Source organism: Chanodichthys erythropterus, chromosome 3, assembly GCF_024489055.1.
Source record: "Chanodichthys erythropterus isolate Z2021 chromosome 3, ASM2448905v1, whole genome shotgun sequence".
Classification (NCBI taxonomy): Eukaryota; Metazoa; Chordata; class Actinopteri; order Cypriniformes; family Xenocyprididae; genus Chanodichthys; species Chanodichthys erythropterus.
The window spans coordinates 13,497,327-13,508,957 of NC_090223.1; the positions used below are offsets into that span (position 1 = coordinate 13,497,327).

An 11,631-nucleotide genomic window follows, 5' to 3' on the forward strand; every position below is an offset into this window, starting at 1 on the left:
AGGGCATCACAACATTGATGCGGATGTACTGTCACAAAACCTCTTGTACAGAATTACAAAAAGCACCTGCAGGAGAGAGAGACAGCAGCTAGTTTTACCAGAAAAGTACCAGGCCCAGGAGCTACATTCACTTCAAGATCCGAGTCAGGTCACTTTGGATTTGAGAGAACCACAGAACTTTGCAGAGATTTCTACTGGCCACGCATGAACAAAGACGTGGAGAAGTATGTGAAGGAATGTGGATGATGTATTGCTACCTCAAAGATATGTTAACTTGAAATACACCACAAGCAGTGGCCCACTTGATCTGGCCTGCATCGACCTCCTGTCTATCGAACCTGACTCGAAGGGAATCTCCAACGTTCTGGCTGCCACAGATCATTTCAGCCGCTATGCAAAATACCAGAAAGCGTTAACAGTGTGCAGGATCCTTGAGAGAGTCGAGGAGAGCTGAAGTCAGGTCAACTTTATGGTAATGAGCTATGACGCGGTTCAGCAGCAACCAATCAGAATGTAGAGGTCCTCGCTTGAGAGGATTCCGATTGGTTGCACAACTTGTCATTTACTTTGACCCTCCCGCCAGCAGCGGGATTGTTGGCAGGGCAGCCAGGGCGAATTTTGACACTCTCGCCGGCGGCGGTGGGTCAGTCACCCACACCAACTGCAACTAACATTGTGATAAGCATATATGTGAACTGTAATAAGGCTAATTGATTTACTGTTGTGCGTTCGGGTTTTGCTCAATGTGCATTCATCGTATTTTGGTGACTTGGTTGTAAACATCTTCAAAAATATTCCAATAAATAAATGGCTTTGAAGAAGAATATTTTGGTCAGTTTAGTCAGTTTTTTTTCATTGAACCAAAGAGAAACATTGAGCATAATGGCACAGTCCCCATGCTACACTAATAATAGTAGTGATGTTTTCTTCTGTGTAACATTACATTTATCCTTTATAAGTAAAATTTTGGCTGTATAATTTGTCCCCTTCAAAAATTGCTCTTGAAAAATTTTATGTTTATTGTCCCCCCCTACTGTCAGATGAAATGTATGCCCCTGTGTAAACATACTGTACAAGACATGAGATGTGTGACAGCTAGTTAGGTGTGTGACATTGAGGAAATGGCTACCATTCATTTCTTAATTTCACAGGTAACTTATCAGTTTTATAATCCTCAGCAAAACATTATGCCGCACAACAAACCAAACACATCCCATCTTTCATGAATTTAATTGACCTTAAATGTATTCAAGGTTTCAGAATAAATAAATAAATAAATAACATGATAATAAGGCCTTGTTAGTATTTTTTTTTTTAGAATTTTATTTAAGTATCTGTCAGATTTGAATAGATATAATGAACACCATAAACATATACAAAACGGAAATGACACTTTGAATAAAATGTCCACTAAGCATAAAAAAGAAACAGCACAACACCACAATAATAGGGCAGAGGATCTTCTGTAACATTTTGACAAAAAGTTATAAGGAAACATTTCTTAGAGTGTTTTTTAATAGGCAAAACTTAAACTGTTGAGATATATAATGCATAATGCAAGGTGCCTGTTGAATATAAAAAGACACAGTATTTTATATTCATGTATTCAGAGAGGATATATTTACACAAGACTCTTCTTAATTAATAAAACGTAAAGATAAAGTACTACATCTTGTAAACCGAGGACCAAATATGATCTGATTTAACATTTAATAACTATCTTTTCAAACATGTGGAAGTACGATGTAGCTAAAATATAATGAGACTTTCAGTTCACACCCTAAAGATTGAGATTTCAGTTATCAATTATTTATTTATTTATTTATTTATTTTTTTACATAATTTTCCCTCAAGCAGAGCAGGCTGTCCCACATTATAGGTTTTATTGAATCAGGTTTTATGCAATAATAAATGCATTTTATGCATTATTTTGATTATGTAGAGACTCTCATATATGGTGCCATTCTTCGTGTCCAATAGCTACAATCAAAATCTTTACTCAGGTTCTGGAAAAAAACAACTACTGCATTACAAAACTCCTTAAGCATTTTCCAGAATTTTTCCCATGTGGTCATTTGTGCCCATTCATACATCTCATTGGTGTAGTACCTGTTCCACTCTATCATTGTGTCAATCTTCAGCAGTAGATCATTGACCTGCTGTCTGTCAGTCAGATCTCTGTTGTTGAACACATGATAATCCTGACATTTCTCTACGACTCTTTTGACAACATCATTACCCTCAATCTCTGCCTGTATATTCTCTCTGTCACATTCGTCCCCGTACGTGAAGAGGATAATAACATGCTTCAGCACTTCTTTACCATAAACCTGCTGCACTTGTTTCAGTATCTCTTCCTCCTGTACTGTGAATCTCCCGAATGGCACAACAAATAAAAACGCATGAACTCCTGGAGCAGAAAGATACATGCTTCTCGCAAACTCCCTCGAGAGCTGCTCTTTTGGAAGATTAGTACAAAAAAACCCAGGAGTGTCGATGACAGACACAGATCTGCCATTAATCTCTGCTCTCTCAACACTAGATATATTTGTAACAGCAGACAGACTTCGTCCACATCTGAATCTGTTCTCTCCCAGGATGGTGTTTCCTGCAGAACTTTTCCCAACTCCGGTTTTCCCCAGGAGGACAATATTAATGTTGCTATTGTTCTGCAGTGGAGCTTCTACATGTTCCAACAGGAAGAGAGAAAAACTCAGGAAGAGACATCATCAATGGATATTATTTCTGTACACATATTGTGTGTGTGTGTGTGTGTGTGGTCAATACAAGATTTACCTGCATTATTCCTCCTCTGACGCAGATTCTCAGCCTGTGTGAGATTATCAGACACATTCATAATAAAGTATTAAAATCATAACAAACATTTTTTTTCTATAAGAAAAAATGTCCAAATTTTTATACCATTGTCTGCTGTCGTCCTGTTGCTGCAAGACCTGTAAAAACAGCAAATTTTCATTATAATTTTGCACACAAATTGATCAGAAACATGAAATAGAGGAACCCTCAAGTTCCTCTTTCACTTCATTCCTTTCTATTCAATACTAAACTAAAGTAAATAAAAACAAATTGCAGAGCTTCTGACTTCCTGTTTTTGTTGTTGGATCTCCAGTCGATTTACAGCTAATTTTATCATGGTGTGATTTTATCTGGATATAAATGATAGATCTACTGAAATGTTTGCATATCAACAGGTATGAAGCATGAAGCTGGTAAAAGGGATACAATTAAGTCATGTTTACGCAGTAAATCATAATAAAACACCCAGTTCACAGATTTTGAACACAAAACTGCAGTCATTTTTGTTCATCTTTTGTTCCAGCAGCTCTGAGGAAATCTTCCTCAGCCTCCACACCCATTATAGACTCTTTCAGTTTCATAATGACATGAAATCCCCTCATTCAACTCCATGTTTAGTTCAACTGCAGCATTATCACATCTATCACACTCCCTGTGTCTTATTTTTATAACACACTGAACAGAAAGAAGACAACAACATCAAACAACCATGTTAAATCTGCTATTAAAGTGTAAGAATTTAAAAATACTCACTGCAATGCTGATCTTCAGACACTTGAACTGTGTAAATTTAGTTTCAGTTTTTGAACGATCCCAGATTTATAAACATATCAGATGTCATCAGCTCCACCCACCAGAGCAGAAAAGAGGTCAGAATGGAAATTTCCTGAATCCAAGATGACACAGCAGATGTTGAATTCCTGTGAAATAACAGAGAACAGTCATTATTCTTACATGATTATAAATTATAACTTGAGATTTACCTTTATATAAGAAAAGTCTAATTGAAACTATACTGACATTTAATTATAATGTTTTGTGGGACAATTATATCACTTATATAACAGGATTACATCAAAGATCATCATCAGGGACTATTGTGAAACTTCACTGATCACATATTTTCCCATTAAGGGCCTCATTTCAACCTTTGTGTGTTAAATATGATCAAATACAAACCTGAGATAAAGTTCACCTAATTTCATCAAGCAGCAGTTGAGCTCTCTTTACATGATCATCATATGAAAGTCTTGAAGACTTATAGTGTATTGAAGATTTAGTTACTCTGGGCTGATGTAGAAACCTCATGATGTGATTCATGAACCTTCTCTATTAGGCCCAGGCAATACAACAACAACAGTTTGATCAGTACAGGTGGATAAAACCTGTAGTAAAGAAACAAATAGGCTAAATAAAACATTTTTTTCAGTAGTCATCTTTGCATTTTCCCTATGTCGCTTTACACACGTTTGACCAGCAGATGTTTCTGTTGTCTAGAAAGAGTGAATCATTTTCAGTGTCGACTGGTTGAGACTCAGAAATACGTGAACCCTGATTTCTCTCATATGTATAAATAACCCTGATTTACTTGTGAGTAGCCTAGCCTAGATACAGCATTAGTGAACGTGTGTTATCCACGTCTTATTTTACCGTCGATTTTGTTGCATTAAAAATTGTAGGCTTGGGAAAAAACATAACTTGAACAAGAACAATGGAGCTGTGGAGTTCAGAAGTGGGGCGGGACAATCGAAAGTGAAAGTACAGACGCCATTTTGATGAAGCCACTGAAATCCATTTTGCAGCGCCAGTGCTGCTGTCAACCTGAGCATAATCAACTGCACATATTAACCTCTTTGGATCAACAACCGAGACAGAACAAACGGTAAGGCGACCTGTGTCCTATATACGAATGCAATTCGTATTAATTACTTGATCAGTAGCCTAGCCTTTTTTATTATTATACGCGATATCTAACATCAGCATACTGACGAGCTGATGCTGAACATAGCGGATAGCGGGTCACAACGCTTTTTGACTTTCTCAGTTTGTGTAAATCTTCTGAGGGTTCAGAGAACTTATTTTGTTCCACATCAATTTCACAAATATGTGGCTTTGTTTCATTAATACAGTGTATACTTTTATTTACCCCGAGAGAAGAGAAGGGAAATGTGACAACATGCCCCATAGGTAGAGAACATTGTAACATGAACATATGACAGCTTAAAATGTTATCTGATCTAAAATACTATACATGACAAACTGAAATATTTTGTCAATAAAAGACAATAATTATTTTTTCATATAAAATAATAGCATTTTTTTAGAAATTCAAATTTAAATAATTTTGTAGTTTGACAATGAACACTGTAAAACACAGCTATACAGCACTGGTCAAAACAATATACAGACAAACTGATGAAGAAAGACATTCAGAAAATCACAGAGCTGAACTCAACACTCTTCTCCCTCCACAGAACACAAGACAAAGACGAGACAGTACAAATGCAGTATTTTGAGCTGAAACTTCACAGACACATTCAGGGGACACCTTAGACTTATATTACATCTTGTAAAATAACATTTGATGGCACCTTTAAATAAATGTTCAGTGATATCTCCCAAAGATTTTTGAATTTTGGCGCAATTTTTCTCTATATATTGTCGATATGGCAACTAGTAAATATGCTAAGTTTCTTCATGCTAGCATGTGTGGAAGTATTTAAACCCCACGTTTGTGCCCTGCGCTCCCCTACTAACAGAGTGAATATTGCTGTTTATTTTTAAAGCTCTTTTAAGAATGAACATAGCTTAAAGAATAATAATACCTATAAATACGCAATATGTCTTGTGTTTTTTAGTGATGGAGCGAACTGTCGATCTTCGGATTCTGCTGATCGGTAAAACCGGTTCAGGAGTGAGCGCTTCTGGAAACACTATCCTGGGTGAAAATGTGTTTCAATCCAGTCGGAGCCTGACCTCCATCACTGACAGATGCCAAACACACACGGCTGAAGTGTCAAACAGAAGAGTTACTGTGCTGGACACTCCAAACTTCTTTAATTCATCTAAAATTGATCTGAGTGTGGAGTTGAAGAGAGGACTGAACATGTGTTCTCCGGGAATTCATGTGATCCTTCTGGTTCTCCCTTTACACACTTTTACTCAGCAAGATGTGGATACCCTGTTTTTATTCAAGCAGATGTTTGGAGTGAAGGCCATGAAACACACATTTGTCCTCTTCACACACGGAGAAGAACTTCAGAATAAATCTCTTGATCAACTAATAAGACAAAACGCAGAGCTGTCCAAACTAACAGAAGAGTGTGGAGGGAGATTTCACCTGCTGAACAACAAAGATCTGAATAACAGAGATCAGGTCACCAAACTCCTGATGAAGATCCAACGAATGGTGTCTGACAATCAAAACAGCTGCTACACGTTACAGATGTTTAAAGATCAGTCGCTCAGAGTATTTCTGCTGAGATTTATGAAGCCCAAATACCTGTATGCAGTCAGTGTTGTTATTGTGTTTGCTCTGGGTTGTGTTAATATGAGGAATGAAGGTTCATTTGATGTTAAATCATTTCTGTATGGCTGTGCTGGAGGTGTGTTGTCAGCAGTGACAGGAGCCGCTTCAGGAGCCGTTTGCACACAGATATACAACAATCACAGGATCAGGAGATTCACTGAAGTACATCTGAAATCTGATCTGCTGGAAATCATGTGTGGTTGTGCTGCTGGAGGGATCACGGGGTGTTTTGTGGGTCCAGCAGGTTTATCAGCTACATTATTGAGAGGAACACTGGGGGGTGTTGGGGTTACACTCTTCTGGAATTTGCATGATAAAATATTATATTGATATTATGGATGATTATAATAAATGGATGCACAGACGGTTCATTGTGCAGAATGTAATAAACCAGCAGTATCTTCAGTGAATGAATAGCTATTTGAATGGACAACTTACAAGTTTTGTTGGGCTTAAAGGGATAGTTTACAAAAAAATGAAAAACCCATCATCATTTATTTAACCTCATGTTGCTCTAAACCGGTATGAGTTTCTTTGTTCTGCTGAACACTAAAAAGATATTGTGAAGAATGTTTGTTACCAGCCATCGACTTCCTTCCTTCCTTTCTTTTTTGTTGTTGGATGAACTGAAGAATGAACAATTTTATTTAATATTTTTTACTAAATATTTTAGTGACTGGACATATTGAGTCAAATTATCCATATATATTTGATTCATAATCAACTTTATTTTTATTGTACCTTTAAAGCAACAAGGAGGTTTACAGACCTGCAGAATTCAGCTTCAACCCTGATTAAACACACCTAAACCAGCTAATCAAGCTGAAAATGCATATTTTCCTACTATACTCTGGTGAGTAGGAGTACATGAAAAGAGTCCCTTATAACATATTCCATATATTTATGATTTATGATCAAACTGTGATACCATGCAACAAAGATGCATTAAATTGATCAAAAGTGACAGTAAAGACATTCATAATGTTACAAAAGAATGTTTCAATAAATGTAATTATACTATTCATTTAACTTTCTATTAATCAAAAAATCCCGAAAAAAAATCACCATTTCTACAAAGATCTGAAGCAGCACAAATGTTTTCAACATTGATAATAATAATCAGAAATGTTTCTGAAGGATCATGTGACACTGACGACTGTAGTAAAGATGCCAGAAATAAAGACAACATGGCAAATGTATATGTCCAGGTTGCATTTATACAACATATCCTTTTTTTTATATGATATGTGAAATATGATCTGAGGGGCAGCTGAAGATTTCCTCCTCCACAGAGAAAGTGCATTTTTAAGTGCATTTCAATCATTACACATCATATAAACTAGCTAGAGACTCGAAGAATAAATAGACTTTTAAAGATCCCAGCCTAGCCCAACTTCATTTAAAAAACACAACACTGCAATGAGCAAAGCTCTATTTATTGTGTTGTGTGCTTGGCTTTTGTCTTTGTACCTCACTTAAAATCTGAAATGATATATGTCAGATCATGTAATTGTGATAATTCACCTCTGGCTAATTTCGTGCTGCGCTGTATTTCCAGATTTGATTAAAACATCTAGATTGAGTTGACTGCTGAGATTCTTGTGTTCACTGAAAAAGGTTAAATGTATTTGATACTCGAAACAAATTTTCTGACTGGCTTGTGGCATGAGAGCAATCACATTATATATATTAAATTATTATATTTAAAATCATCTTTTCTTTGGCCAACAACATCGGTAAAAACGTATTAATTTGTTAATGATAAGTTGCTTTACTATATACAATGAGTAAATATAATGGGATATATTATCTTACTCTGTAAGAGATTTCACATTAGATGTTTTTTCATCAAAGTAACTTTTTTCTTTTTTTCTTATAAATTAATATTTCTTACAAATTACTAAATTAAACTAATGACTATTTGTATGCATGTTACCATGATGGTGTTTTATATATGTGTGCAAGACACTGTGCACCTTCTGTAAATTAGTCTTTACTTCAATTTATTCAATTTGCTTGTTTTATGGAGGTTATCAGTATATTATAAAGGTTCAAGGCAGATTTTAGTACTTTGGATGTTTGGTATTTTAACATTATAAAACAGGTAGTTCCGGCTCTTGATTCTGATTGGTTGAGCCGCATTTGAAGCTGTTGTAAAATTCCCAAAAACATAGAGCTGACCGCATTACATGTATCAATTTACTGACAACAATAGGAAACATAAATGAGTTAAAGAATGAATAAAAGTAACCATCACAATAAATAAATGCATATACAAGTCAACAACACACAAAACAAAGCTTTATTCAAACTTATTGTTCTGACAATCAGTTATTTACAGGTTGTGAACCATCTCACACAGCTGTGCCAATTCTGTGGCTTTATTCTGATCAAGCAGCTGATGAACACCTTCATCCATCATGTCCCTCACTGCTGCTCTTCTCAATGGGGACATCATTGATCCAGAGGATGAGGAAGATGATGATGGACCGCTGAACCCCTCAACCTTGAAGCAGGAGTGGGAGAAGATGTGCTGGAGAATCTGACTGCTGTTGTGTCATGTGCTCTCCATCAGCATGACTAAATAAACAGATTAAAACATTTCACAATTCATTCATGTCAGAATTCAGTTTCTTGCCATACTAAATTGCATATTTATACAATTAAAGGCTAATTTTTGTCTTGGCTTCATTACTTTTGTGGTGTGGTGGTCTAAACCACTGAGCTGGTCAGCAGAAGGTTGCTGGTTTGATCTCTGCAGCGTCTCCTCCAGTGTGTCCTTGATCAAGACACTTTCCTCCAGGTTACTCCAGCGGGATCATCCCTGTAATAAAAGCACTGTAAGTCACATCGGATAAAAGCATCTGTCAAATGTACAAATGTAAATGTGATTTTTGTAAATCCTTTTTTCTAGTGTATATTATAGTTATAATACTATAATATAAATGCGTACATACATTTAATACAATTTTTATTTGTGTATTTACATTACTGTACATTCATGTAATGTTAGCATGTTGACAACAGTGTATTCTACATAATAGCACAAATTCATCACTCAGATGTCTATTTTATGTTATGATGTGCTCATCATCTGCAATACTTAGTGAATATTTTCCTGTCAGATGTTAAATAAACATTTAGTAGGCATCTAGTAGTCTATGTATGTGAATCTGGCTGTGGTTAGTAGTGGAGTGATGAGGTCCTCTGCTGGTGGACTGGTGTAACTGCAGTCTTGACAGTTGATTTATTCACAATTACACGTAAGCTGGGAATTCAGCTCTTTTCCTCTCGCAGGCTAAAAGAAAACTATATAATAACATTAAGGTGTGCATTTAGTTTTCTGACAGACATTCTGAGCACAATTAATTGCAAAAAAGGTACCAGGAAAATCAATGAGCCTTACCACACAGTCAGCCAGTCATCCATTACAAATTAAACCTGACGATATTAATCTGTCTGACACAAAAATAAATAAATTGATAGATAAAATGTTTATTTGAGTCCAAATGACTATTATATTACAGATTACAACAATGAAAAACCTTAAAGAAGCAATGCACAAAATATTTGGACAAAGCAACAAAACGCTATAATAGCCTGCATTTTAAATATAAAAATTAATTTGGTGACTATAATCTATTACAAATAACAAATAACCACTTTTGGTCTGGGATAAGATCAGCAAATTATTAGTAAAAGATTATTACATTTTGATGAAATGTCAGTATTTTTTTCAACTTTAATTGTGGGTGCAAAAATTCAGCGTTAGTTCAGGCAGGCCTCATAATAGTCAAGCTCCGCTATCAGCTGCTCCGGTTTCTTTGGACTTTATTGGCAACTCTAAAATAAGGCGCATTACTTAAACGCAGCTTCCATCTCTCTGCTTGCTTGGCTGCTTACAACCCACCTCCTCCCCAGCTCCTCCTTAAACTTGTGTTTAACTTAATCAGTGTCATTCTGTTGTCATTGATGCAGCTCTGTTCTCAATAGGGGGATTTTCTGCTGCTCTCCTAGTTTAAAAAAAAATGGGAGGTTGTCCCCAGAAGCTGCTGCTGTTTCCGGTCTTGGCTTTCATGGAGCTCATGAAAAGGACTGGGAATTTAGAACAGAGCCATACCGCCAAATTGTAACTTTAGCAAAATATGCCAATAAAAAATCAACTAAATTTTGTCTCTTGTAATTTTTGACTTAAGTGGTCCTGACTGAAGTGATGTTGATTCAATAATTAAAGCAGGGTATCTCTCCATGATTCTCTCTACTGTCTGTTCTTCTAGCAGATCACCATGAGTGAAGAGAATGATGACCAAAGAACATCTCAATCTCAATCTCCTCTGTATATTTTTTTTTGTTGAGTGTAATAACAATACCAAGTAATTGCTTAATTGCTGTAAAGTGCAATATTCAACATTCTATAACTTAAAACAAGTAAACACAGTAAAAATAGCCCATTAATGAGCAATATTAAAAATTATTCAGCAATCCAGAGTTTATTACACAACACTGTACACAACACAAACATTACAGTATTAAAAATCAATTAAACCTAAAAAAAAACTTTAAACATTTAAAACATTATTTTTTACTCAGTGCTTCACAGCATTTAGTCCTCTCATATCTGTCAGCATTCATATTAATAAGAGTTTATGAGACAACACAATATACACAACACACAATAATTGCAATATTAATTAAAATATGTTTTTCATTAAAACATTTTTTTTTTACCTCTGTTTTCATGCCTATAAAGAGAATGTGAGACAAGTAAGACCATCCTGGACTTTCCTGGACCCTCTATCATTACTCCTGTGGCAAATCCAAATTAAGATTGATCTTATCTTATCCCTTTTAACCTAGCAGTCCTCATCACTGCTTTCCTCCAAGTCCTGCCTACCAACATGGTTACCTCCCACACCAGCCAGTGCATCCTTAGAAGTTGTAAACTCTCAGATTAAATCCTAATTCACCTAGAGGGAGGATGAAAGACAAACTGTCCTGAACCTTCTCCATCACTGGCTGCTGTGTTTGAGTGTTTGTGTGTGTGTGTGTGCAAGTGCTGCAGCGGCCATGATAAAGTCTATCTTATCCTATCTTACCTAGCAGTTTCAGCACATCAGCCTTCTTTTCTTTCCTGACACAGTTGATCCTTAGAGCAACAACTGGCTTAAAGGTGTTAAAAAAGCATTGATAGCACACTAATGTTCCTATTTTGTCCCATAGCAGGAATCTGAGAAAAGCCTCAAGGTGTTGTGCTCCCTGAGTTCATGCTGATCGACAGTACCCAA

The 11,631-nt window shown here is 36.0% G+C and overlaps 2 protein-coding genes across 2 annotated transcripts; one reads left to right on the forward strand and one right to left on the reverse strand.

Moving 5' to 3' along the window:
- Positions 1–1,342: 1,342 nt before the first annotated feature.
- LOC137008630 (GTPase IMAP family member 4-like) lies at positions 1,343–3,686 on the reverse strand. Its single transcript, XM_067370367.1, has 4 exons — positions 3,571–3,686; positions 2,923–2,954; positions 2,797–2,830; positions 1,343–2,683 (listed from the first exon to the last, which is right to left on the reverse strand). The coding sequence occupies exons 2-4, from the start codon at positions 2,923–2,925 to the stop codon at positions 1,935–1,937; spliced, it is 786 nt and encodes a 261-aa protein (XP_067226468.1). The 5' UTR covers positions 2,926–2,954; positions 3,571–3,686; the 3' UTR covers positions 1,343–1,934.
- Positions 3,687–4,595: 909 nt separating this feature from the next.
- Positions 4,596–7,897, forward strand: LOC137008646 (GTPase IMAP family member 9-like). Its single transcript, XM_067370368.1, has 2 exons — positions 4,596–4,699; positions 5,676–7,897. Exon 2 carries the CDS (start codon positions 5,678–5,680, stop codon positions 6,674–6,676), a length of 999 nt encoding a protein of 332 aa, XP_067226469.1. The 5' UTR covers positions 4,596–4,699; positions 5,676–5,677; the 3' UTR covers positions 6,677–7,897.
- The last annotated feature ends 3,734 nt before the right edge of the window (positions 7,898–11,631 follow it).

What these genes read in the sequence shown, in the direction of transcription:
- LOC137008630 (XM_067370367.1), bottom strand. An exon ending in TCAGAGGAGGAATAATGCAG is followed by an intron (nt 2,684 to 2,796) that starts GTAAATCTTGTA and finishes TGGAACATGTAG; the next exon opens with AAGCTCCACTGCAGAACAAT.
- LOC137008646 (XM_067370368.1), top strand. Translation starts at nt 5,678, where the DNA reads ATGGAGCGAACTGTCGATCTTCGGATTCTGCTGATCGGTAAAACCGGT.